Here is a 25,607-nt window from a genome sequence, read left to right on the forward strand (position 1 = left end):
CCTATTTTAATTTTTAATACGTTATAAGGCGCTATAAGTATACGTAATTATAAAAGTATATAACGTTATTTTTATTATTTATATTATTAATTAAGTTAGAGTGTCTAGTAAAAGTAAAATAAGCCCCTCTTTAACTTAAAAGTTATTTAGTATATACGTCTTAAGTTACTAAGCTAAATATATATATAATCTCCTCGAGGGTCCTTATATGCGTTTTAAAAACTATTAATTCGCTAAAGGTCTTATATATACGTTAGCTTTATATAGGGTTAAGTCTAGACTTAACCGTAACTAAGAAGTTAAGTATAGCGATTTTTTTATTAATTTCTAAAATATTATACGTTTTAGCTTAGAGGTAAGTAAATTACTACTCCTTATACTAGTATTAAAAGTTAATTCCGGTCTTTATTTTATTAAGGGCTTATTAGTATTCCTCTCGAACTATATTCCTTATTATTAATTTAGGGGGCGCAAATTCTTATTTTAAATATCTAACAATTTATTATATACTAAACTTAGCGCCGTTTTTAATAGCTTTTTAAAATACGTATTCGTATAATATAGCGTTAATTAATTTTATTAATTACTAAGTAAGGATTTTAATATACGTATTAATAGTATTATATTTATAAGTTATAAATTATTTATATTTAGTATTAAGCTCTTATTATTTTTAAATACTCTCGAGTATATAGATCCTCTTTATAAGTATAATATAAAAATAGATTTATTTACATAAAATAAGTAATATAATTAGCTTTATAAAAAAAAACCTAGCTTAGTTCTATAAGTTACTTATATTTAAAGAAGTTAAAAAGTTCGTATTAAGAATTATATTTAGAAACTATTAATAAAGGATTTTTTAGTTTTTTTAGTTATTTTTAAACGCTTTATAACGGGCTTAATAAGCTCGTAGTTCTTTTTTATTACGGGTTATAATTAATTATTTAAATTTAAAAGGTAAAATAAGCGCTATAAAAAGGTTAAAGAATGCGTTAAAGTTTAGAGCGTTTAGGTTAACGTATTTCTAAATCCTAATACTCTTATTTATAATATAAAGTATATTAAACTATTTAATTTAATTTTTATAATTAGTTAATTTAGCTTAGGCTAAAGTAAGTATAAGTAAGTTAGTTATTTTAAAAAGATCGTAAGAATTATATTAATAAGTACGTTATTATAATATAAGGTCTTAACTAAGAGCTAGGTTTATAATTATTATAAGTTATAGTACGTAGTAATAGGTATACGGAGTATAATAAAAGTAGCTTAATTATTAAAATAAAAATAGATAAAAGGAAAAGGTCTATATATACGATATTTAAGATAGATACGTAATTTAGTACGTAACGGGTACTTCGTAAGGTACGATTACTATCCCTATTACGTAATAGTAGGCTTGGTATTCGTTATGTTTAAAGTATAGCAAAAGGTCTTCTCCTTTAGGTAATAAAAACAAATTAGTATCTATGCGCGTAATGCCGTCGTCCCCGTCTACCGGCCCTTGTTTCTGGCCGTCGCGATGGGTAAGAAAAGTTGGACTTGCAAATACTATGCTTGGGGCCCTCAACTTTGACTTTTCCGGCTTGAGTCCTTCTCCGAATTCCGTATTCGTCGATCTTGTGAGATACATTCACGGTCTATCTCAGACTCATTCTGTCGCGTGAAGTTAGTCAGCGAGGATTCCCTCCAGATACTCCTCGAAGCTTCCCTTCTTATCACTGTATAGTAGAACATTAGCCGTCAATAATCCGTGGTTGTGAACTTTGCAGGAGGGAAAGTTAGAAAGGAGGAAAGGTGGAAAATCTGGAAATAGTCTATTGAGACAGTAAGAGCATCGATTAATACTGTGTATTAATACTATGTAAACGATATCGAGAACCGCCCGAGCAGCCAGCAAAGGCAGAATATAAAAACAAATAGTAGAACATTAAATCAAATTGAATTGAGTCAGATCATATAGTGCGCTATAGCGGCCAGGTGCCAGTGGGGCACATCCTAGTTCCTTGTTGGGCCGTAACACTTTACTAGAATGAACCTATAAGGATGGCCGCAGGTGCGGTTTGTATGGCTGTGCTTCTATACTAGCAGTGGAATCGCTGTCCTCTTTGTTCTGGCTAACCTCAGCCGCCGGGCTGTTGAATGGAGTTATTGAATGACCGGGGCTTGGGGCCGGTAGAGATGTCGCTCCTAAAGGCGCATGAGATCGGTGGTACGCATTGGTGAGTGGGTAAGCTTGAAGGATAGTCTGCCACCAGATAGGCACAGGCTAATTGGTTCGAACCGTGGGTTGACGAAGATGTCAGTTGCGCTATAATATCTTCTGCGTAAGTGTATAAAGGAGGTTCCAACCGTAGGTTGGGCAGGCCGCGATTATCGTAAGTAGTGGCCGTAGTTGGCCCCTGCGCGGGCGCCTTGACGTCGAGGTCGAATTGGACTTCCAATCCGACAGTCTCACTTGGCTATTGGTGATATTTCCCACCATAGCCTCTACGTAGCACACGGGCCCGAATCAGAAGCCGAATACTGGGGGATCAATGTGATCGTAGCTTACGTATCAAATGAAAAACCTTGGTCAGTTGGAGAGGTCGCTTGTAGCGTGTTGTATTAAGATATCATGACCTTTGTAGAACGTATCACTAGAAAGCCCTCGAGACTTTCCCAAATCGGCAGACATTTATTGATGTACGTAAGACTATCCGCTTGCACAAAACACTTAGTCACTGTGATCAGTACGCTCTAAGAGTGCTCTTCTCCATAACCCATTACTCAGGTCCCAAAACTAGGTACGAACTCGAAGTTGTCGGTCCCACAGTAAGGTATACATGGGCAAATCCTAAGTCTGCAAGTCACTCGTTCTCGCTAATTCCTTCGGATTGGTATTCGTATGTCATCCAACTGGCTGGTTGGTATTACTGTTGATGGGTCTTCATAGGTGGACGCTCCTGATTTTATACGGCTCCCGTCCACAAACAACACCTTGGCCTCGGCCCACACTTCACTATTCCTGATTCAATTATCCGGAGCAGGATACAAGTACTTGGTAGGACTGAGCACAGTACCCACAAATATGCGACGGCAAATGTGTTGAATGATTTACATGTTATTTGGACCCTTAACATGGCAATTCCTATGAAGCAAAGGAACAACTGTTCAACCTTAAGATTTGCTATCTGCATCTCCAATTTCTCCGTGCTTCTGTTGGTTGTCAGTGGATGTACGAAAGGTAGTTCTAAGACACGTCCTGGTCGTATGTTGATTTAGTTATCATGCGTGGCTGCTATCTTGAAATTGAGGACTGAGAAGGTTTGACCTTTTTTAAACTATCTGACAAAGCAGAATTTGCACCTGACCTATTACTTGCTTTGAATGTGAAGATGTGGCTGGACAAATCTATTGAGCATGATCCCAACACCCATGACGGAAGGTAGATTACACCTAGGATACATCGCAATAGATGGCGGTATTGACGTTGTGCCACTTAGAGCAATCGAAGCATGTAGAGTCCCCACCTCCAAAGTTTCTGCAGAGATTATAGAAGGCTCTGCCATCGATCCATCCATAGGCGGCTTCCAACTAAGATACGAACTTTAGTATAGGAAGACAAGAGGCCTAGCTGGGGTCTTACAAATGCGCCTGCAAATCGGGGTCCGGGACCCTTGTCATGGGCAACCCAATAATCTCCTTCAGCCTGACCTATAGGACTGTGAGAAACTTGAAGCCCATTAGGGCGAGCTACGTACCCCAAAGGTATTCAGTGCTGTGAAGACTGCGGACCTGTGCGGTAGCATCAATGTTGATGCTTCCATCAGTAGCAGACTGACAGGCACAGAACTGGTGATTTTTCGCTAGCCTATAATCCGGTTAGTACGCATATATGCGACATGATAAGTGGCAAAAGGGGAAATTTACACTATGCTGCAAAGAGCAAGCATGGAGGAGGCGGAGAGGATATGCATCGTCGTAGTAGGTCGTTGATTGAATACAACAAAAGGTCTTCGCCGGATTGGTATGGTAAATACAGGAAAGGGGTAAGCGAGTGGTGGAATGCCGCCAGTTTAAATAGGTTTTCCTGTCTTCTAGCAAACGGCTTCTGGTCAAAGATTGCGTTCCAGCCAGCTTTCAAAAGTGGAAAGGGTTAGGCTAGGGAGGTAAACCGCAAATTAGCATTACAAAGTCAAGCGGTTGAGAATTGCCGGTCACGAATCATTCAACATGTTTTTTCCTGTCTAAATCGCTCCCATTTCAAGCTGGCTAAAAGGTAAATTAAATGATGCTTCAGCAAGCCTTCACCAGATGAAATCGCCATGAACGTTGTTTGATCATTAAGAGCCAAGATGCGAGTAGACTAATGATATCCCGTATAGCAAGCCACAGTGTGGATTTCCCTCGCTGTAAATGCTGGATGAAGATATCTGTTGGCTATATTGTGTTGTGAAAGCTTCTTTGTCACTGGCAAAGGTCAATGATAACTACGAATCCCAGTGTTGCGACCAGTGTGGTCACTCACTCCCTTACTCCGCCGTATAGCTGAAGAATAAAGAACAAGGTACAAGTGATAGAGTTCTCATTCTGTTGGAAAGCAGCCTCGTATCCTAATTTGACAAAGGCGACTAATAGATGACTCCGTAATGAAGGTTCAGGTTCCAAGTGAATATCCCACATGAGCCGTTGATATGCAGCGGTCGCACTGAAGATCTTGACTTCAAAATGAACCTTATGAACCGGTTAATGGTAGAAGACATGGTCAAGCATCTGAACTACATTTTACACTCGGTGTGTTGCGCCGGACTGCCCGAGTCTCAGAGAAGTGTTGAGAGTATAAGTAGGCAGAGCCATCACCCGCCATTTAGCCTGGTATCAACCACCACACGTCCTTCATTAATAACCGCCAGTATGCGCTATCTTCTCTTTTTTGCTCTGGCTGTCTCGTGGGTATGCTCGGTCATCGGGCTACCTACTGACAACGGCAATCCGCCGCCTCAGTTGCAGGAACGGGGACTCCCATATTGCCTTTTCCCCTCCCGCCGCCCGGCCCCCGCATCGTTCACTAGATCTTTTACAAGCGATCCCATCAGCAGACGTCGCGGGCATTTTGGTCCCAATGCCTACGAGAGCGCTGGTAATTCGCGGCTCAACTACCGCATTTGGGAGGACCCTGTTGGTCTCACTGGTTTATATACCGTCATTGACGTCGCTGCGCCAGACGGGCATCCAGCCCTCGCCAACTACGAAATCGAGGTCCGTCGGATTCCGATTGCGACACCTAACGCGGCTGGAGAGTGCTTTCAGACCATGACCCTCCGATCCGGTCAGAGAGGCCCAGCCACCGTCCGGTGGAGGCTGGACGCGAGCTACACGTACTATCTGACCATCTCGGAGGTTTGAGACTGTATCACCTAGGTACAAGAGAAAAGAAACCTGTAGATTCTATGGTACTTGCCGCAAATTTTCGAGATTTGGTCCAGTCTGCTAACCCTATCTAGAACCCAGACCATCTTACTGGGGATTGCCTAACGCAAAACACACTTCACAACAGTTCAGGGGCTATTCGGCACAGCCTCTTGAATGGGATTTCGATGAGCAGAAGTTGAGGCTGATACTCAACAGTAGTTTTGGGGTCGTTTGAATAGTTCTGTCGGTTCTTGTGGGATATGGTTCAGTATGATCAGTAAGAGACTTATTCAAGAGATGGGCAGTGGAGATTCATTCAATGCTTAAAGCGGATGTAAACCTTGAGGAAGTACGTTGAATAGTAATGGAAATCCGGCTTTCAAGCTCAGTTCGGGACCATTACATATGAGCCCTGGAGATTCTTTGAACAGTTGTCGCCTTGTCCTATTCTTGGTGCTTACCGTGTTAAAGGTGAGCGCTCATTTGTATTGCCCACGAAGTGCGCATGATACATGATAATGACCTCTCATTTTGCATATTTTCCAATTCCCATGGCCTGTTGCCTTGTAATTATTATATCCTACGCCAATTCCCACGGAAAAGATCCCACTAGGATTTCCTCTTTGGCCGAAGCATACGAGGCGTCGTCACCCACATCTGCCCGTGCCGGAAAGGATAATAAGCCTTACCGCATATGCTACTACGATGCTGCGAGCTTTGGCAGTCCCGACACCAAAAACTTGGAGTGTTTCTAGAATGATAATTAACGCCGTGACGGCCGGACCGAAGGCCTCCGCAGACCTCCCGAGGGATACACGGTCTGGAGGGCCGTGGGCCGAGGCTATCTACTCTACAGTACATTGTCTCTGTACATATTCTTCCAAATCAGGCCTTGAGACCACCAAGTGTTCTATCTTCTATAATTCCGAGGAGAGTGCTTTGCGTACGACCAATATCAACCAAAGCTTATGTCATCCTGGAAAGACTCCGAGTTTGTAGTAAGGTATTGATCATTCGCGCGTTTGTTAGTGCTGTTACTATCTAATACACCCACGGGCTCACTTAGATATGTAACATGGCATTTATACGCGGCTGTTGTGTACCCGATGTCAAAAGAGTCATGAGCATCCCACCGCTTATTGATTAATCTCAGGAAGGACAATCAAGGCGTGCACTCGCCCTGTTGTTGGTTAGCGGCCGATGGGATAACTCAAAACAGTATGAACAGCTGAAACTCACGCAATCTTCAGCTATCGTAACCTCCGTGCTTCGTACTCTTCCCAGCCATTAAGGTTCTGGTTGCCAAGATGAACACCTTAGGCTGAAAATATCTTGGATAAAATTGTAGTCAGTCACTAAATATATATTCCTGCGGGCCACTGCTTCCACTCAAACATGCTACCTGTCAACTTTCACTCCACCAACTTCTCCTGCCCACTCTCTGATTCACTATGCACATCACTGTTGTGCTTTCTCTCCTGGCCGCCGCTGCGGTTGAGGTTGCCGCCAAGGATTTCTCTGCTACTTGCTTTGACACGTACTACGAGTCGACCACGATTACATCTTCCTGCTTCCGGACTGGTGGGGATAGTGGTTACACGACCCGGTTGGATATGACCAAGTGTCTTGCCAACGTCGGTGGCAAGCTTGTTGTGCGTTATTTTCCAAGTCTGCTGCGACTATTTAATTACTACGAATGCTAACTCAAATTTCTTCACAATTGCAGTGTCGTCCCTCAAAGTAAGTCGAAAAAGTATCTGTCTACGATTCCTCCTATCTAACATAGCTGGCTAGTCCTTCTTTCAAGTACTGCGACTGTGGCATTGCAGACAAGAAGATCCTCAACTGCCGCTGTACCGATTCAAAGGGGGTAAAGCAGCCGACATCTATCGACCTCGGTAATTTTCCTGAAGAAAACCTCGCGCTGTAGAGGCGACCAGAAGCTAACATGCGCTAGACACGTGCTTGAGTAATAATGACTCTGAGTTAGAATGCAAGTGAATGCATTGCACGGGGAGGAAGGGATAGGAAGTGTGATGCGGTTGTTGTTACTAAGATGTCTAGAAGCTAACATTCCTGATGGACTTGGGTACTTATTTGTATTACCTTGAGGACTGTGATAATCCTCGAGCTAAAACGGCTTCAAGCGTAAGAACTGCTCAAAACATCCTTGTTTACTATGTCGACTGTGAGGAGGTTGCCCAAAAAAACTGGTGAATCTTGGTAGTTTGGCTTGTCCCCCTTGTTCTCGGGGGTCGCGACATGCTCAAACTATTCCCTGATAAACTCAGCAAATGCTCCCTTAACACGCCTTGAATCAATAGGGCGGCGTCTCTGGACCTTGATAGAGGGGTTCCTTATGACAAGGCTTATAAACAACCTTTTCCCACTTTTTTGAATCGTTAGAGGCCCGTAGCACGCGTTCTACGAATTTCTTCGTTTGTTGATGCGTTAAATCAACGCCTAGAATATGTTGTACGCGTATTTCAACATCCAAATGCCTCCCCTGGGTTTGGGATAACCTCTGGAGGTCAGCGATTCCCTTTGCCCTATATTAGTACCTTCTATGCGATGTCTAAGTATTGGTCTGGGAGTTCCCCCGTTGATGGAGGCTCTGTTGACTCATTCTTCGTCTGCAAAATCCGCGAGTGCGTGATCAAGCTCATGTTCGATGGATTAGACCACTCCCTGCAAATGAAAGTATTCTCAGAGCAGAAGAAAAGTGAGAGCATTCGGAACAAAGTTGTTAATGTTGTGATTGATTGAACTGGGACTAATAAGGTAGCCGGGCATGATATCAGGGGGTTTTTAGGGAGAAATGTCAGAGGTAGCTACTTAGACCCCGGCGACAGACGAGCCGGCGCTTCCCTATGATACATAGTAGGGATTCTTAATTTATTACGCTAGGACAATTGAAACTTAAGCCTGAGTCATTCCATCTCACTACCGAAGTTAAATAAATAACATGATAATAGAGTGTAATCCGTCGTACTTTGCTTATATAGTCTCGTGAGGACGATGAATTGGCCGGCCAGGTCAACCTCGTCATACTCATCCCATCTTGTCATAAACCTCTATCTCTACTACAACTCCCACTCTGGTTGCTATGACGCCACTCTCTTCACTCATTATACTTGCTGGATTTGTCGTAGCAGCACTAGGCCTGCCGACAGACCAGACTACTGGAGGAGATTCCAAAGTCCTTGAAGCACGGGTATGCGATCTCAACCCCACCCCCCCTGAGAATTTCTAATCACAAACGTGGTGATTTTCAGAGATACTGCCCTTTCTTCAACATGAATTGCTTCCCCAGCGGAAACACGAATGATCGTACGGGATGCCGACAGCATTGGTGCTCGCACAGCTGTTCTTGCCCGTCCGGCTGGGCCCGAGAATGCACCCATATTACCGACCTCACCTGCGGTGGATTCTAGTCGAGTTGCGTCAAGCACGAGAGAAGTACTGCATAGGTAGATCCCGGGGCGCATTCTTGCCCGAACGATCTGCGTGGTGTTGGTATGTAGTGTTAATGAAAGGTTGCAGCATCAACGTTCTGGTGTTTGTATATCACTTGATGAACGGCTGGACAAATGCATAACTCTTTTGAAATAGCTCAAGAATACCTTATTTCTATCAAATTGAACGGATCGTAACGACACAATGCGCAATATTCTTGTCTTTCTTATAGTCTAACGAGCGCAACTTATCTACTCCCATAATGATAACCTAAATCCCGCTTCCTTGCAAATTGCCTGGAAAGATAGGAGACTTAATCTCGTTCATAGTCCGAAGCAAAAATGAGGGTGTCAGCGGTCTTTGCGAGCAGAGTCGTGTGAAAGATAAGGCTCTTGGGGTCGAGAATGCTGCTGCTCAAGCACGTGATGCCCATAGGCCAGGTTTTATGTTACTATTCCATGATACTAAAGAGTCAGCTGGAATGGCGAGGAGACGCTCCCCGATCCAGTTGAAGAGATATTGATACTTGAAAATGCCATCCCTGTCACACCAGCATATGTAACGAATATTAATGATCAAGTCAACCTTTTACTCTATCGATGGGGCAGAACCCTACCGATCCGATTCCGCTGAAACTGTTCCAAGATCTGAACTCGAAGATATCGAAGTTCAAGCGCCGAAGAAAAGAGAGCTCTGGACACCAATGGTGCTGAGAAATTCATTCACCAGTGTTGTATCCCTCTACCATTTTTTTGGGGTTCTATCATGGCTAAGTCCTGGAAAATCACAATCTTCGGCACATCACTTGGCTAAAGAGCCCTTTCACCTCTTCACGGAACATGAAAATAATAGAATACGCTTCAACAAGCGTCATATAGCCTCAATAACCAGTCTTTGCGAAAATCGCAGTGTGCCTTGGGTATGCCACTATCTTATGCTGGAATGATCCAGTTGCACCGCCTCTCCTTCCAAGTATTTTCAAATTGACGGCGAAAAACGTCGACTTGCGAACAACCCTTGCTTGAGATCCGTATACGCAACATTACTGTTTTTTCAAGCCTAAGTATCGAGAATATAGACTGGTTTGTGGTTATTGTCCCAGCCCTGACTTTGCACTTGTCCACATGTTTATGGTGAGTTTCTGTAACACCCAGCTGTTGCGCCTCATCATAAGTTGATGCGAGCTTTGAAGACTACTCTGGAATTTCTGGTATGGCTGGCTTCTCACCCCCAATATGTGCGCAGGTTGTATGAAAATTTACGAAACTTTCCTTCAACTTGGTCGATAAAACCTATCAACTCCGCAGGTTTTTGGGAGATCTGGGCTGAGATAGAGAACGTTCGACTTGAATGAAGCACATTTGAAGCCTAACTTTCATTCGCCCCGGATGTCAGATTATGATCACAGCTATTTGATATGTGGAGAGGAATTCCCAAACGGTCGTCTGCATTCAAACTGATTGAGGCGGCGGAATTAACCTCTTGGCTTCGGTACATATCTCGTTCATTGCTCTTTGTAGCTTTGCGAATGGTGACTTTCTAGGCTGCTGGTCGATGCATTTAGGGTCACTGAACTTGGTCAGCTTGGGAAACAACGCCTACAGTCCACGCTCACTTCTGTTCAAGCGATTGGAGAGAATCGGAGCGTTTGATGCTCCTTGTGATCTCGTCAGCTTTGTAGTCTCGTCAACCAACATCTCTAAGCATTCCATCCTTGGGCAAGAGTGGTTATTCTTTCCTGTTTCATCTGTGGAGCGGCAGGGCGTACCGAGATTGGGCACGATCTCGGCGCTGATATTGGCCGACCGAGCACAAGGGGCTCTGTGCTCCAACTCCCCCCCTCTGGAATGTACAACGTGGTCCCAATTAAATGGGACACACCGCAACTTTCAAACACCCAGCTAGGCCCCCAACTCCAACCACAAGCTAAGCCTCCAGCTCACATGTGAGATTCAGCCTTAATGCGCCATCCCTAACGCTCTGCCGCCCTTCCAATAGACTTCAAAGACGACCAACGTATCTGTACTTCGTGGAGGGACGTTTGCACGCACATTCAGAGACGCCCATAATGCCCTCCATTCTCGCCACGGCGATCCAGTCTTCTTTACTCAAGGGCACCGCAAACTTCACGGCACAGATCGTCAACCAGCACAGGCAGGCCGGCGGCAGTGCCGGGGCCCCGCTCGACGTCCGTCGCGTCCTCGAGTTCGCGACCTTTGGCTTCATACAGGGCCACATCAACTACTGGTGGCAGCACTTTCTCGAAGACCAGTTTCCCAACTCGGCGTCGTCGGCCCGCGGCAGGGGAAGGAAGGCGTCCATCGTTGAGCCCAAGATCGAGAAGCCCGAGAAACCCGAGAAGGCGGCCCCCAAGAACTATTTCAATGTCGCCCGCAAGGTGCTTGTCGACCAGACCGTCGGCCTGTTCATGATGAACACGGCCTTTCTTCTCATCACGTCCGCCCTGCGCTTTGGCTTCTCTCCGATCGTCTACCAGATCTGGAGCGAGAGGATATTCGACCTCATCAAGGCTGCGTGGAAGTTTTGGCCTCTGGTGGCTATGCTCAATTTCGCACTCGTGCCCGTGGGCTATCGAGCGCTGGTAGGCATGTGTGTTGGATTTATATGGAACATGTTTCTCACGTTTTTCCTATTGTAACTTGCATGCCGGAAGGCCTTTCATTCTTTCTCTTTGTGCACATCACGGGTTGCATCAAAAAGCGTGGAGTTTTTTTCGGGTTCGAAATGGTTGATCCATGTATTCTTGCCTGCCACCTGGCTAGTCTTGGGGAGAAGACGGGCCGCACGGGGTTATTCTCGTCATAATCAATTGACTGCTCACAGCTCATCATGAACGGCTTGCTCAGCCGCCTTTCCGGCTGAAGACTTTTCATCCCCTGTCTTACTCATAGGTCCGAGTATGGTGAAAATGACCCGGCGATAGGAAACCAGTGTACCATCAGAGACCTCAAGGATGAGATGCATATGCTTGTCGTCATTCGGGTGACGATTTCTGCCTGGGGCACGGAGAGCCTCCTCTGAAGGCATTGTGACTGTGATAATGGGAGCGTCGGTATCACTCAGCTCCAGTCTGCCGACGTCTCGTCCTGGATTATTGTTGTTTGATGATGGCTCCAAGTACTGCCACCACTTGTACGTCAACTCTCCTCCGTCCGGGTCGCAAGACTCTCGCGCATCGAGCCCGATGACGTCCTCCTCCTTGACAGTCATTTTCACAATCTTGCGAGACGTGTCTCCATTCAGCACCACGACAGGGGCATGGTGAGCATCACCGAATTCAGGACTGGCGGACCACTTGATACGGGCAGCAAAGTCGTTCTGGAACGCCTCCCTCCATCTCCACACGGTCGCCTGCGAACTCATGATCGTCCTTCCCGAAACCCCTTTCAGGACGTCCACTGTATCCGCGTAATGACCCTCACCGTAGGTGACGGGTCCATATCGGCCGCCCCAAGATCCCCATTCCGGATATTCGGGGTCGGAGAGCCCGTTGGGGATCAGGTAGAGAAGCGAAGGTGTATCGCCCTCGACAATGAAGTCAGCGTCAGGATACTTCGCCCCCAACGGCCCGACACTCTGGATATTCTGCCTGATCCAATCTGGCGATATGACCTCCTGGTCTGAGAAGCTCGGAAAGTTGTAGTACTCCTCACCCGAGATGCCGCCCCACGCGGCAACGGCGTAGCGGTTGAAGTGATGGACACTGGCAATGTAAAAGAGTTGCGGCCAGTTTCGACGGATCCACGAGCCGGTATTGTCCTGATCAGAAATCGCATAAACGCGGAGCTTGGAGACGAAAGTTTCGATCTCGGAGGACGATCGCGTCGCGTTGACGTGCCACAACGCCTGCGCCAGGACGGACGCCCCTCCCCATACCGGGACCCAGAGCGGCTCGTCCGAGGCGTCGACTGCCTTTACAAGCTTGTCGGAGCCCTCGCTGTCCTTTTCTTCGCCGACGCCGTCCATGCCGTAGACCGGCAAGCCGGTAGCAATTAGGCCTTTGAGATAGGATGCTTCAGGCCAGCCGGGAGCATGTTTCTTTAGGTTTAGCAGTGCTTCGCCGTATGCGTCGACAATATCGTGCATCTGGTCTGGGCGGGTGGTATCATTTAGCCAGACACTCGTCGTCGCCACCAGGCCTTCAATCTGAAGATCATTAGCATAGGCCAGAAGTCGCACGAGCGACTGCGCATCATCGGGCTCGTTGGCGATGTCGCTCAAGAGGAATACGCGGGGCTTTTCAGGGGTTGAGGGCGTGCATTGTGACGCGAGAGATGGTACGATGCAAGAAAGGAGCAAGGTGGCTCTTGAAAGACTTGATGAACAATGCATTGTGAAGCAATACCAACAAAAACGAAGGTCGGAAGATGAAACAACTTCAAGATACTGACCTAGTGAGCTTTCTGTGAGGGGAAGTATTTGTGGTACTCCAAGCTTGCCCTTGAAGCTGGTGACTGCTGCGACGCTTCTGGTTGCCTTATTGGGAATGAACAAACATGGGTCAAAAGTCACCGCCAGCCTGAACACTGCGCCAGTCAAGCACTCTCGGACTTCTATCCGTGTGCCGAACACCAGTCTTATTCAATTCCATGACGTTTTCCAGAAGGGTAAAGATGTCTGACTTAGAAGCTGAGTATATCAAACAACCTCACGATAGCCCTTGGTGCTTAGCTTGTTCGCATGAAAACTTGTCGGATAGATATGCAACTATAAATCATCGCTTGGCGCTTAGTTGATTCTGCCCGGTAAGACCGCCTTACCCCCCCCCCCACCAAGGTATTTCGCGACTCCCTAGATATTTCAGACAAGAAGTTTCCCTTACCTCAATACCTGACAGAAATCGTTGCACAAATTACCCAGCCACTTTAAAACAGGCTTTCTACTGCGGCATATCCTTCACAGCAGATTTCCGGGCCGAGCGGCCCGAAACCCGCTTCCACAAATCTTCAACATGTGGTCTCGCGGTAACTTCTTCGTACAGGCCTATCAAGTGGATGTAAGGCATCCAGATGAAAATATACATGTCAGCAAGGCTGAAGTTCTATCGCACGTTTAGAAGAAGCCTCCAGCCTAGCAACGTAGCCCGGATAGCAAGAGGTGCATATGATCTTACATTCCCAGCTAGGTAAGCATTGGAGCCCAGGAAGTCTTCGTAATAGTCAAGTGCAGTTTTGAACATTTCAGTTGCCTTTTCCACTTGAGAAGGATACGTCGGCTCAGCTGGGCTTAGGTAGGTCGCGTTTTCAGTAAAGAATTGCTACTCAAGAGTCGAGCAGTTTGGCCTTACTTCTTCCACATCTTCTCGTTGCACAACGCCCTGACGGATGGGTCAAAGTAGGAGTAGTCAATACTGAGAGCCTTCTCAAAGTTCCCAACCGTGACTGGATCACCGCTCATGACGGCATCAAGAGAGCTAAAGGGACCGCCAAACTCGGTGACGAGGTAGCGGCAAATGGCTCGGGATTCAAAGAGTTGAAAATCTCCATCTTGGATGACAGGCATGCGACCAAAGGGGTGTTGTTCCTTGACGTATGCGGGATTCTGATGCTGATTGTCAGAGCTTCATGGATGGAGATGTGTGAATGAACTTTGAGCAGGCCACAGCTACGAACCTTTTGTTCTTCCTTCATGAGGTTAACTTGAGTCAAATCGTACTCGAGCCCAAGTTCATTGAGAGTAATCAGCACTCTGTGGACACAGGAAGGAAGATGTCACGGAGCCCCAAAGTTTGATCGACATTGTGAGTTGGTAAGCCTTGAATTTGACGAAGTATTTATCCAAGAGAGATTGAAGATTCTTTGCTTATGAGGAAAATTACTGTGAAGGGTGGATCACTGTATGACAAGGAGACACGATGTTCGAAACATGGCGACTTAACGTCTATCATCTCAAACCAAGAGAGAAGTCAGAAGGAAAATGTGCAACCCAGCCGACGGCACGAGTTTGTCAAAGCATAGGAGCTCATCGCAAGTGCTGAAGCGTTACTTTGCTTCATAATCAATCGCGGTCGCTTCTAGACTCCTTCTTCAGAACTCCTGACCTCTGGCGAGGCTCGATAACTCATAGCAGTTCTGGCCGGTTTGTTACGCGTTTTTTGCGGTTGTTCAGAGTTGCAGCAGCTCACTGGAGGTGTGAGCTGACTGTGGAGGTGCAATCACTCGGAGGAATCTGCATATTGGTGTCCGTGACCGACCGGCTGCACGCTCATAGATTTATAAGCCCCCTTCAGGAACATATCATCCAGACCAGTGCCTTTGTTTCCAGTTCTGATTTCTAAGCACTTATCGTTTGTGTTTGTTCTGTGGTTACTGGGAATGCAGTTCGCCTTCGATGACTTGCACCGCAGGGCGGACTCCGGAAAACAATACATTGAACAGGCCGAATTGTAAGCTGAGGTAATTCATCAGACGCACCTGCAAAGACACATTATGATTTTCAGCTCGATATACTACCGAGAAAATTCGATAATCAGGTCTTTCAATGATTCAAAATTGTCGCTTCGTGGAAAGTCTAGGAAAAAGATGGTTTGAAAAATATAGCAGCACAATGACTTTGTTGACATTCGCGCCAACGAAACGGAATATAAATGCTGATGCAAATACTCAATGTTCTGGGCATGCATATCCCACCAAGATGAATTTTACCGTCCGAATGCTAACATAACGACTCCAAGTTATAACCTGAAGACCTAAAGAGAGGAGAGGTAAGTTAATAGAGACACAATTCTTACTCCGTACTTCCAAAGAACCTGTCATTGACGGCGTACCCATTAGACCATAGTAGACTAGCCTGAGCCACTGTGGCTGAGGAAGCCTTAGGTAATGCGCTGCTGCTACAGTACATACTATGTACGGAGTAGAACCCTTGAACATCCTCGGCTTAGACCCGCCGTCGGCCCTGCCCCACTCGAAGCCAATAACGGGGAAAGGGAGTCACGACTCGCCAAGAGATTTGCTCGGCTGATTCCGAACCATAACCACCGTAATCTGCAGACAAGGGGCTCCATGTCAACGATGCCCGCGAAAACAGCCGCTGTAATCTAGTCAGAACCCAGATTGATGGAAGTCCCAGTCTTTCTGTTAGAGTTTGGAAGTTTTTATCAAACTCTCAGAGGGCATCTGGAAGAGCAGTGTCCTGAATCCTCTCGGCTTTAGCCGGAATGACCTAGAAAGTGAGTACTTTATCAACCCCTATCCCACCTAATTGCTGACGGGAAAATATTTGCCGTCCGCCACTTCCGGCATACGAGATACGGGAAACGCTTGTACGGACACTTCAATCTTCAGGACCATGGCGACAAGGCTCGTGCAGGTGATTTACAGAGCTGTCGTACGATCGAGTCACAAATCCTGAACTTAGACCTATAATCGAGGCCGACAGAAACGGAGTCAAGACGTCAAACGGGAACTTTACAGGGCAGTTCGGAACACAGCTTACTAGCGCTCTGGATTTGTTGCAGTTTAGCCCGGCTACGGTAGTCGAGACAGCGCGATTGTATTGCTTCTAGTGCCGCCAAAGTATATGAATTCTGTGGGAATTCTGGAGTTACAGATGCTTATTCTTGGTCTAGGTTCACACTGAGGGCAAGCCGCAGCGGTTGTACAATATAACTTGATGCATTATCTTTTACAATGTGTGTGCAGTCCTGGCTTTATCATACGATAACGTCGCTCAAAACAAATTTCCCAGTACAACCCCGCCCAAACTCCAGCCCGATGCGAATTTTGTGTCCTCTAAATCCCGGCCCGAATCATTAGACATTACGAATATGTGCCCCTCAATCACGCTGTATCGTGACGGTTTTGGTCTGTAGAATCGCCTTGTCGCTCATATCGTCGGCGCTCTCCCTCCCACCGGCAACTACTACGGATGAGAAGCCGGGGGGTCTTCTTCGTTCATCCTCTTGCGATCGGAGTGGAAGGTATGCATTTCGTTCTCGTCCGGAAACTGTTCGTATTGTTTTCTTTGACGGCTTTTCATGGCATTCGTTGATCTTTGATGCGCGTATGACATTCGATAACCGCCGACTGCGTAAGATGATGGGTTCGTGGAGGAGCCCATGAGCTTTGGCGCGAAATGCTTGAAGAACTTTCGTAGGGTGGGCATCGAGCCGCAAATCACAAAGAGGTTGGCTTCAACGAAACTATGCATAGTAGGGGTTAGGACAATGAAGAGACAAAGAAAGCAGTGATCAGGAGCACTTACGTCCAGATATTCGCAGGGGCAGCATCCCATGACGGATCTACACTGACGAGTAGTGGGGGTAGGTAGGTCAATCTAACGATGGAAGTCGCCACGGTCCTTTTCATGAAGTCAGTGGGAAATACTTGATTGAGCTTTGAGGGATAAGTGCCGCCTACATTGATCCAATAGCAAAGATTATAACGGCGCCGATCTTTGATGCCATCTTCATGCGAAGACTGAAGATCATAGGCATCGGAAGAATGAACAGCATGACATCAGTGATGATATTAGACACAGCCGTGGCCATGTACAGAATGCCAACGTCGAGGCACTTTCCGCCGGTGATGGTGAAGTCAAAAGCTTTCCTGACGGGATTGCAGTGGAACAGCATCAGGATAGTGATGCATGCTGTATACAGCGAAACCACAGCAATACCCGTCCATACTGCTATTCTAAACCACTTCTGGGGTGAAAGATGAAGATAAAATGTCAAAAGAGACAATTTTGTAAAGCCATTGCACAGCATGAAGACGGGCGCTGTTACGTAGGTTGTCTGTATCATGTCAGCATCCTATGGCAATTAGGGGCTTTTGTGATAGACTCACGATGGAGTAGCGCACGAATCTTGACATTGGCATCTCCCAGGCATGAGCGCACATGCCACCTTCAGCAATAGAAGCTGCAGAACTCTGGTCAGCTTCAAGTGACCTACAGCATGCAAGATGGGCCAGACATACCAACAAGCATTGCTTGAGTGACCACGGAGGCACCCTGAGTGAAGGCAGGTTAGACAGTGATCTGGTAGCCAAGGAGCTGAACAGCGATCAGTGGATCGTCGAGCCGAACTTACCCATCCCAGAAACATGAAAGCTTTCAATAGTCAGTTTTTTGGCGAAATACTAGGTCGATCAACCAAGGTAAACTCACCATCGTCAACTTGCAGCCCTTTTGAAAGGAATAATTTGGTGTAAAATCTTTGGCACAGGGCAATGAAGGCAATAGTACCACCAACACCAAAGAGCAGGTAATGCTCCAGCACCTTTTGCTGCCTCGGGTGGTCAAAGTCGACCGTGACGCCCGGCGGGGCTGGGATCACAGAGACTTCAGACATGTTGCCAGTAAAATGGTTCAGATTCGCAAGCAACCGAAATCTTGGGTCTAATGGGGGAAAAAAAGAGCAGCACCCGATCTAGCGTATATACATGCTATCGTACTGAGTTCTGACGGAATTCACCTGCCATAGTCCGTGACCACATTCGGGTGTACCGAGGGTGTAAAGGACCAGGGTCCAACGTAGAAAATTCGGGCCTCCCCCTTCGACGAAATTGCATGCTTCAAGCACTTTCTCCCACATCTTCTCTTTTAACGGGATGAACTCTGGACGGTGCCGTGGAGGGAGCATGGATCACTCAAGGTCCCTTTGAGAACTCCTGGAGTCTCGATAAGTGTGATCTGGCGCGACTCATGTAATTGGTATCCATCTCAACGGTCAAATACTTATGAGGTCTATGCTTCAGCGCCAGGATAGGCTTTCTTTGGTGTAGTGCACTCGATTTCCTGTTAAAACTATACTCGCTGTGCTTATTGCTCGAGATCTTGACCTGGTTGTTGCGCAACCGAGCAGCTTCTCATTCGTGGGATCGCTGCCCTTCCAAAACTAATAAGAGGCACAGTGTTTGCTGTACGATCGACGCCCCGATCGAGAAGTTTGGTCCGAACTCATAATAAGGTTCCGTTGTTGGAGAGTGTTGGAAGTTGTCTCTATGGACTGGGATTGCTGGTCCAGCCCCGGTAGTTGGGCTGGTGTAAGGTATGGTAGAAGAGGAGAATGACCAGTCACAAAGCGGGCCGCCGAAACTGGGGTCGACAAGGGGTTGGGACAGCCCTGACAAAAGGACCGATGGCTCCAATCTCCAAGATAGAGAAACGTCATGCCCATTGGGTCCCGGCTACCAGTTACCCTCGCTCTCGCAGCCACCCATCATTGTGCTTGGGATCAGGGGTGGTGAAGACTCGAGAGATTTGCTGCGGTATTACAGAGTAATCCGCGACCGAGCCCTCAGATTCTCCGCCCTTTCCGTCAGATCTTGGTCAAAGCTAATAGAATAAGACAACGACCCCAACACACGTACCTGAATGGAACCCATGGTGCGGCACAGGAATAACCCACTCCTTGCTGATACACGTATGGATCTAACATCCTGGAGGCGTATCCATGAAAAGGCGGAATGGATTAGAAGGACCTCCGTCATACGGGCAACATCATCCTCCTTTCCTTGAGAGGGGAGTCACGGAGCAGAGCTTCTGCTTCCTCGGAGGCGATCGTTATAATATACTTTGCATGCCCATTTTTGGCCTATAAAAACCACCAGCGGTTCCCGCGTTTGCCATGGATAGGGCAAGTAAATCTGCCCAAGCTTCACCAGCATGACTCGCCTTCCACAATTTGAAAAGGGAGAATAAGGAGGCGGCTGTTCAAAGATTCGGAGATGAGCTTGTTGGAATTGATGTCGCGGCAGAGGATTATCCCTCATCGACCAACAACATGTTCGAGGTCGTTCAGGAAGCGAGGCCCACCGGATGCAACTTTGGCTCTTGGCGAAGCAAACAATGTTTGTGGGAATCCTTCGTAGAATCCAAAAAATCCCGCGGCAGAGCGGCAGAGCGGCAGAGCAGCAGAGCAGCATGTCATTGTTTGCTTCGATAAAAGTGGTTTTGTGGTTGATAGCGGGAGGCGAGTATTGTTGTCGATTAACTTGGTATGCAACGGGGAGGCGGGCACGAGATGGGATCGAGCCAAGTTCACCGGCGTTGTATTGTCTACAGCCCTATTCCCTGCTCTCCGAGACAGGGAAGACCAGACTGCCAAGTCGGAACGTCTGAATTTTGTCAGCACTTATTGCCTAGCAGCTCTTGGTTCCGAAACCTCGAGGAAATCATCCCGGAAAAGGTCGCACTGCATGTTGGACATATTGTAGAAATGGGGGCGGAACAACGCTTTGCAGGTCAGCTCTCCGCCCCCCAGACACAGTCGTGACGAGAATGAAGTTGCTGGCTCTAGATCTTCCGCCTGATTGCGTTCTGGTGGCTAATGTAACCTGATTCCAACACGTCTTGCCACAACTTGGCCGGGTGCTGACCGATTGCAAAGGCAATACACGACCCAAACGAGGATTGAAGCTCCGAGAAGCAGCAAACATGATCCTTCGGCCCCATTAACAAGCTGAAGATTACTCCTCTTTTTCTTTGCAACTTTCCACTTGACCTACCGGATTCATGCGGGTTTTCATCGGTCCCTGTGTGGACGGCGGCTTGCGGGATTGAACATGCCCGCTAGTTGCATTAGATCAAATTACATCGACTCATGCTGGTCTTCCAACGAGGGCACTAGCTCGCGGTGGAGGCGAGGTCGGTCTGAACTTAAAACTGCGGACTCGGAAGGTACTGGAGATTTGATCGCTCATTCAGAATACAACGGCAATAGATATTCGCTAGAACACCTCGAGAGTTTCTAGTCTTTCTCATCCTCTCACCTGGTCTTGCTGCCGTCCAGTCAACAACCCCGATCCTCCCATCAGATCACCCCCACGCAACGACGACGGGAGCTCGTGCGCAGACACACACTCACACACACAGAGTCAAACAAACTCTGGTAATCATGAGGTTCTCAACGGGTTTGTCGATCTTGGCCTTGGCTACCTCGACTGTCTCAGCAAGGGGTCGCAGTCCTCACTGCGTGTGTGTACGTCACCCTCCCTTCCCCCCTCTCATCCACTCCCACTGGCGATCATTTCTAACTTTGGCCCCATACAGTGCTCTGCTCTTGCCCAAGATCAAGACCTTCAAGGCAAGGTCTACTCAAAGGACAACTCATTCTACGATGCGCGGTTAGAGACATACTACTCTGCCAATGCTGCCCAAGCTCCTTGGTGCATGGTGTTGCCCGAGAGCACCTCGGACGTGACGAAGATCGCAAAGATCTTGAATAGAAACCAATGTCCTTTTGGCATCCGCAGTGGTGCTCACTCGGCTTTCACTGGATCCAATGGTGTCAAGAAGGGTGTCACCATCGACTTTGGTAAGCACTCCAACTGATAATCCATGACATGGGACGCATCATGTGTTGACAAACGCTTTTCTCCAGGTTACATGAACACCACGACATACGATGAAGGAACAAAGATTGCTTCGATCCAGCCTGGCTCAGACTGGGAAAGGGTCTTCTCTACCCTTGATCCCTATGGCGTTGCTGCTGTTGGTGGAAGAGCGTCAGTTGTCGGTGTTGGCGGTTTCACAACGGGTGGCGGTGTAAGTGAACCCAATTTGGCGTCTCATAAACCGTCGCCGTCTCAAATATCTCGAAGATTTACTAATACTCAAGATCTAAGTACTCCTTCCACACCAACTCTCATGGCTTTGCTTGCGATTCGGTTACCAATTTTGAGGTTGTGCTTGGGGATGGTTCCGTTGTGAACGCCAATGCAAACGAGAACGCAGATCTCTGGAAGGCCCTGAAGGGAGGTTCAGGAAACTTTGGTTTCGTCACTAGAATCGATGCTCGTAAGTTGCTCATACTATAATATGGTGTTCTTCACTAATACATCCCCTATAGGAACTGTTGACTCGACACAAATGTCAGGTGGCTTCGTGAGCTACAACCTCACAGAGAGAGACAACGTCTTCAACGCCTACCTGAAATTTGCCAACAACATGGACAATGACCCCTATAGCCAAAACATTGTCGCTCTATACTACGATAAGACCGGCTTCAGCTTGCGATCTATCCTGACCAACGTCCAAGCCAACATGGACGCGCCTGCTTTCGACGACTACTACGCGATCCCCAACATCTCCAGCACTGTCCGTGTTGGTACTGTCGCCGAGCTCGTTCCGGAGTTCACTGGTCCCACTCCCTTGGGCCTGTAGTAAGTTGTTCTTCGTAGCACGACCCATGAGGCGGTTCTGACACTATGTAACAGCGCAAATTGGATGGTTGGCCAGACCACCAATGATTTCCGTATCATGGACTTCATCGACACCAAGCTGAAAGAATATTCAGCCAAGATGAAGGAAGCCGCGCCCGAGTCCGACTTCAACGTCCTTGTCCAGTTCCAGCCCGTCACCCAATCCATCGTCAAGCACGGCCTCGATAACGGCGGAAACTCACTCGGCCTGGAGAGTGTTGTTGCGGATGGCCCTACCATCATGTGGCTCATTGCCTTGACTGTCGATACCCCTGCGAACCAGAAGTTGATCCTCCCTTTTGCCCTCGAGTTCCGTGCCGCCATCGATGAGTACGCCAAGGAGATTGAGGCGTACAAGGAATGGAAGTACCTCAACTACGCATGGAAGGACCAAGACCCGCTCTCGACCCATGGCCAGGAGACCATTGATTTCCTCAAGTCAGTCTCAGAGGAGTACGATCCCGAGCATGTCTTTCAGAACCTCCGCAAGACCGGTTTCAAGCTTCCTGCTTAAGAGTCCTTCTGAGTTTGGCCGGAACTTTGGAGATTAGATTCTACAAGGGCCATACAAAACGATTCGCGTAAATCACGGCACATGCAGGTTACGGGGAGCTGCAAAGATGGACATGATCTTTGATCTTTAATCCTATTCTACTATTCATTGTAACTAATTGGCACCTCATCAATATCCTGTATCAATACCCTGCATTCAGACGAGTATCTTCTTATCTTAGTACATAACCCTATTTTCTCTTTTGTATTTATAGACTACAAACCTATCCTTTAGATAGTTGATACAATATGCCTACATCGTCTTTACACTTATTTATCCCATCGACTGCGAGATAACGCCAGTACATGCACCTCCAGTTTTCTCCAACGGGGAGCTTCTTGATTGGTTGCACCGAGCGGAATTGAGACGGGTTCTAGACGGATAATCATGGAATAATATACGATTTGCTACTTCCCCTCACGAGAAGTAAGTACTCATGTACTGACGTTATCTCGCAGTCGATGGGATAAAAGATTACCTCAAATGTCGATGATTGGTTTTCCATCGAGTCGTAATAAAAATAGGCCCATGAATCCGATGTGCCATTTTCTTTGTTGACTTAGGCTATGCTGCTCATCCAGACCTAGGCTGCCAAGTTTTCAACCAACCTCGCCAGCTATCTGATATTCAACAGCCAAAAGCTTGGTATGCACTCGAGAGTCGCGTTCGCTAAGTGAGCTCGTCCATTAATTGCCAAAGACTGTCGGGAAATGCTTCCCCGTAATTCTCAGCTTCAGTAATGGTTATCTCTTGCCACTCAGCAGGAAAGATCTCTCCAAGTAACAGGTCCTGGGAGACGAAGTCGTATGGTGATTGTTGCATTGTTGCGTCGTTTGAATTCTGCTCAAGACTTGAGGCGACTTGTGCAGCGTGATTCCGAGGCAGCGCCTCCACAGCTCTGTACTGGCTTTCAGGCTCATTGTTTCCCAGAGAAGTAGGGTCTGGGGAGGAGACTCCGTTCATCATCTTTCGAAAGAGCGCCAGTACGACATCATAAGCGAATCCTGCCATGGCATTCCGCGGCCTCATTGCATCTAGCCTTGCCAAGCCCCATTCCAAGCGGTTCACCGATTCTGCCAGAAGATGTTGCGCATCATCCGGGGCTCGAATGTAGGTTGCTGCCACTAGAACCATGGCATCGAATATAGAGAAGACAAGAGCGAATCCCCTATAAAGTAAAGCCCCCGCGTGTTCGAACAGCCTGCTTTGTGACGCAAGCATCTTCAGCGCGGCCGTGTGTGCCTCTACTCGACTTGCAGACAGTGTGGTTATGAAAGGGCGATGCAGTGCGAGCAGGACAAAATAGACCTCAGTAATGAGTGTCTCGCGAGCCGCAGGGAGCCAAGGGTATCTGCCGTCGAGTACCGGAGTTGCAGAGGTTGCCCATGCCGGGAGTTTGGAAATATTGCTGATCACGGCGTTGTGTATTTTCTGAACGGTCTCTTGCGCATCCTTGTTCTCAACCCCAAGATCGTGGATATCCTGTAGATACCTGTAAGCAGCATGATAGCCACATACCATGAAGTCGAATGGGGATATCGTTACGTCGTCTAAGTCTGACGGATGCGGCGCAACTGTCAGGCTCGTCACCTTGGGCACGCAGCTCGAGTCCAATCTGGTCGTCATGGGCCTCCCGAGAACAACAGCCATGTGCGCGTCCCAGAGATGCAACATAAACCACAATTTCTTCTCCAGTGGGAATACCGGAATTTGTATATCGTGTTCGGCAGGCGGACTTGTCTCCCAAACACTACGTGTGTGCAAGCCAAGTTCTTGGGCGTCTCGGATCGTTCTTCCAAGTGTGTGCCAGGCTTCGATAACTGAGCCATTGCTCTTCTCGAAAAATGCCTCCATCAGTCCAGCCCGAATTCTGTTGAGAGAGATGTCTTTACTCCCAAGCATCACCATGATTTGATGGCCCACACTGCTATAATCCGCCGCCAGGTCGGCAAAGTCGATATCAGGTGCGTACTTGAGGCCCTGCAGTGCTTCGTCGTTTTCATCAGGGTGGAATTGCAATGCGAGTGCAAGAACCTGAAGGAGTAAAGCAGGGAAGGCCCGGATGCTGACAGACAAGTTCTCGGGGCCAAGATTCAACGTTGCGGAGGAGATGTGATTCCAGTTTGATAGCTCGTCCCGGAACCTTGAGTAATCAATAACATCGTATTGCCATGCAACATTGTTGAAGAACGATTCCACAAGGATATTAATGTGCTCCCTTTGTGGTAGCTTCCTTACGAGTTTCACGTAGTGAACTGCCGCATCATGGTTCCGTGGCCTTCCACCGCGGGAGGCTGAGTCATGGCTCAATGCCCCGAGTTGGGAAACAATCTCAAGGGTCCCTTTGACATTGACAGAGTAACCGAGTCGCTTGGATAGCTCATGAGCAGTGACGGACGTCTCCTCTCCACCAGGCGTGTTGTCGGATGACGACTGGGATGGACTTGTTGACAGATCTGGGGCTGTTCTGGGTTGAGTTGCCAATTTCTCAGCACCCACGTATTTTTGTTCGGTATACTCATAATGGCAAAGTCCCTGAATTTTGTAAGTGTAGTTCAACACACTCGTGGGGGAGAGGGCCATACAGGCTTGCCTCGTCGAGAGCAATGAAAACACGGATGCTGTCGATCGCACTGGTGCTAATCAGACCAAGGTAAGCTACCTGCCAACCAAAAAGCTTACTTTCTGTTTGCGTCTGTGACATTCTGAACATGAGATCACCAGGCGCTTCTGCCTGTGCGATGGGCGGGCGCTGGAAGTATCAACTCCCCAGCTATACATCATGAAAAGCCTAGCTCAGCATATGAAGAGAGTTGAGGGGTTGATCGACACATCGCTGGCGCTGAGGGGATTTGTATGAGGACCGATCCCTGTTTACATAATCGCACATGCACAGGCCACTCGGCCAAACTTAAAGCCAGTTCCCCCTTCCGGTAATTGGTAAGGGAGACCGCGAGCGGCTTGCACAGGACGTCGGCAGCTTTGCCCGGATGGAAGGATTTTGCCATCGGCTGATCGGCTGGTTTTGCGCTTAC

General features: G+C 47.5%; 10 protein-coding genes across 10 annotated transcripts; 5 read left to right on the forward strand and 5 right to left on the reverse strand.

Moving 5' to 3' along the window:
- Window positions 1–1,669: 1,669 nt before the first annotated feature.
- CABS01_08982 (uncharacterized protein) lies at window positions 1,670–3,959 on the reverse strand (the record flags this gene model as incomplete). Its single annotated transcript, XM_060542340.1, has 4 exons — window positions 1,670–1,721; window positions 3,629–3,696; window positions 3,778–3,853; window positions 3,913–3,959. The coding sequence occupies 4 exons, from the start codon at window positions 3,957–3,959 to the stop codon at window positions 1,670–1,672; spliced, it is 243 nt and encodes an 80-aa protein (XP_060400621.1).
- Window positions 3,960–4,896: 937 nt separating this feature from the next.
- Window positions 4,897–5,388, forward strand: CABS01_08983 (uncharacterized protein; the record flags this gene model as incomplete). The annotated part of the gene is made up of 1 exon (XM_060542341.1): window positions 4,897–5,388. The coding sequence occupies one exon, from the start codon at window positions 4,897–4,899 to the stop codon at window positions 5,386–5,388; it is 492 nt and encodes a 163-aa protein (XP_060400622.1).
- Window positions 5,389–6,845: 1,457 nt separating this feature from the next.
- CABS01_08984 (uncharacterized protein) lies at window positions 6,846–7,324 on the forward strand (the record flags this gene model as incomplete). Its single annotated transcript, XM_060542342.1, has 3 exons — window positions 6,846–7,046; window positions 7,121–7,134; window positions 7,189–7,324. 3 exons carry the CDS (start codon window positions 6,846–6,848, stop codon window positions 7,322–7,324), a joined length of 351 nt encoding a protein of 116 aa, XP_060400623.1.
- A 2,703-nt stretch (window positions 7,325–10,027) lies between these two features.
- CABS01_08985 (uncharacterized protein) lies at window positions 10,028–10,204 on the forward strand (the record flags this gene model as incomplete). Its single annotated transcript, XM_060542343.1, has 1 exon — window positions 10,028–10,204. The coding sequence occupies one exon, from the start codon at window positions 10,028–10,030 to the stop codon at window positions 10,202–10,204; it is 177 nt and encodes a 58-aa protein (XP_060400624.1).
- A 714-nt stretch (window positions 10,205–10,918) lies between these two features.
- On the forward strand, window positions 10,919–11,509 carry CABS01_08986 (Mpv17/PMP22 family protein; the record flags this gene model as incomplete). The annotated part of the gene is made up of 1 exon (XM_060542344.1): window positions 10,919–11,509. One exon carries the CDS (start codon window positions 10,919–10,921, stop codon window positions 11,507–11,509), a length of 591 nt encoding a protein of 196 aa, XP_060400625.1.
- A 179-nt stretch (window positions 11,510–11,688) lies between these two features.
- CABS01_08987 (uncharacterized protein) lies at window positions 11,689–13,203 on the reverse strand (the record flags this gene model as incomplete). The annotated part of the gene is made up of 1 exon (XM_060542345.1): window positions 11,689–13,203. One exon carries the CDS (start codon window positions 13,201–13,203, stop codon window positions 11,689–11,691), a length of 1,515 nt encoding a protein of 504 aa, XP_060400626.1.
- A 547-nt stretch (window positions 13,204–13,750) lies between these two features.
- CABS01_08988 (uncharacterized protein) lies at window positions 13,751–14,501 on the reverse strand (the record flags this gene model as incomplete). The annotated part of the gene is made up of 4 exons (XM_060542346.1): window positions 13,751–13,912; window positions 13,985–14,096; window positions 14,159–14,412; window positions 14,484–14,501. 4 exons carry the CDS (start codon window positions 14,499–14,501, stop codon window positions 13,751–13,753), a joined length of 546 nt encoding a protein of 181 aa, XP_060400627.1.
- A 2,233-nt stretch (window positions 14,502–16,734) lies between these two features.
- On the reverse strand, window positions 16,735–18,311 carry CABS01_08989 (uncharacterized protein; the record flags this gene model as incomplete). Its single annotated transcript, XM_060542347.1, has 8 exons — window positions 16,735–17,014; window positions 17,077–17,172; window positions 17,232–17,608; window positions 17,661–17,734; window positions 17,793–17,826; window positions 17,906–17,925; window positions 17,983–18,213; window positions 18,290–18,311. 8 exons carry the CDS (start codon window positions 18,309–18,311, stop codon window positions 16,735–16,737), a joined length of 1,134 nt encoding a protein of 377 aa, XP_060400628.1.
- Window positions 18,312–20,713: 2,402 nt separating this feature from the next.
- CABS01_08990 (FAD binding domain-containing protein) lies at window positions 20,714–22,533 on the forward strand (the record flags this gene model as incomplete). The annotated part of the gene is made up of 6 exons (XM_060542348.1): window positions 20,714–20,797; window positions 20,869–21,133; window positions 21,200–21,363; window positions 21,444–21,615; window positions 21,668–21,980; window positions 22,035–22,533. 6 exons carry the CDS (start codon window positions 20,714–20,716, stop codon window positions 22,531–22,533), a joined length of 1,497 nt encoding a protein of 498 aa, XP_060400629.1.
- A 708-nt stretch (window positions 22,534–23,241) lies between these two features.
- On the reverse strand, window positions 23,242–25,155 carry CABS01_08991 (uncharacterized protein; the record flags this gene model as incomplete). Its single annotated transcript, XM_060542349.1, has 1 exon — window positions 23,242–25,155. One exon carries the CDS (start codon window positions 25,153–25,155, stop codon window positions 23,242–23,244), a length of 1,914 nt encoding a protein of 637 aa, XP_060400630.1.
- Window positions 25,156–25,607: the final 452 nt, after the last annotated feature.

Source organism: Colletotrichum abscissum (assembly GCF_030869225.1).
Source record: "Colletotrichum abscissum strain IMI 504890 chromosome Unknown Scaffold_21.1, whole genome shotgun sequence".
In the NCBI taxonomy this organism is placed as follows: domain Eukaryota; kingdom Fungi; phylum Ascomycota; class Sordariomycetes; order Glomerellales; family Glomerellaceae; genus Colletotrichum; species Colletotrichum abscissum.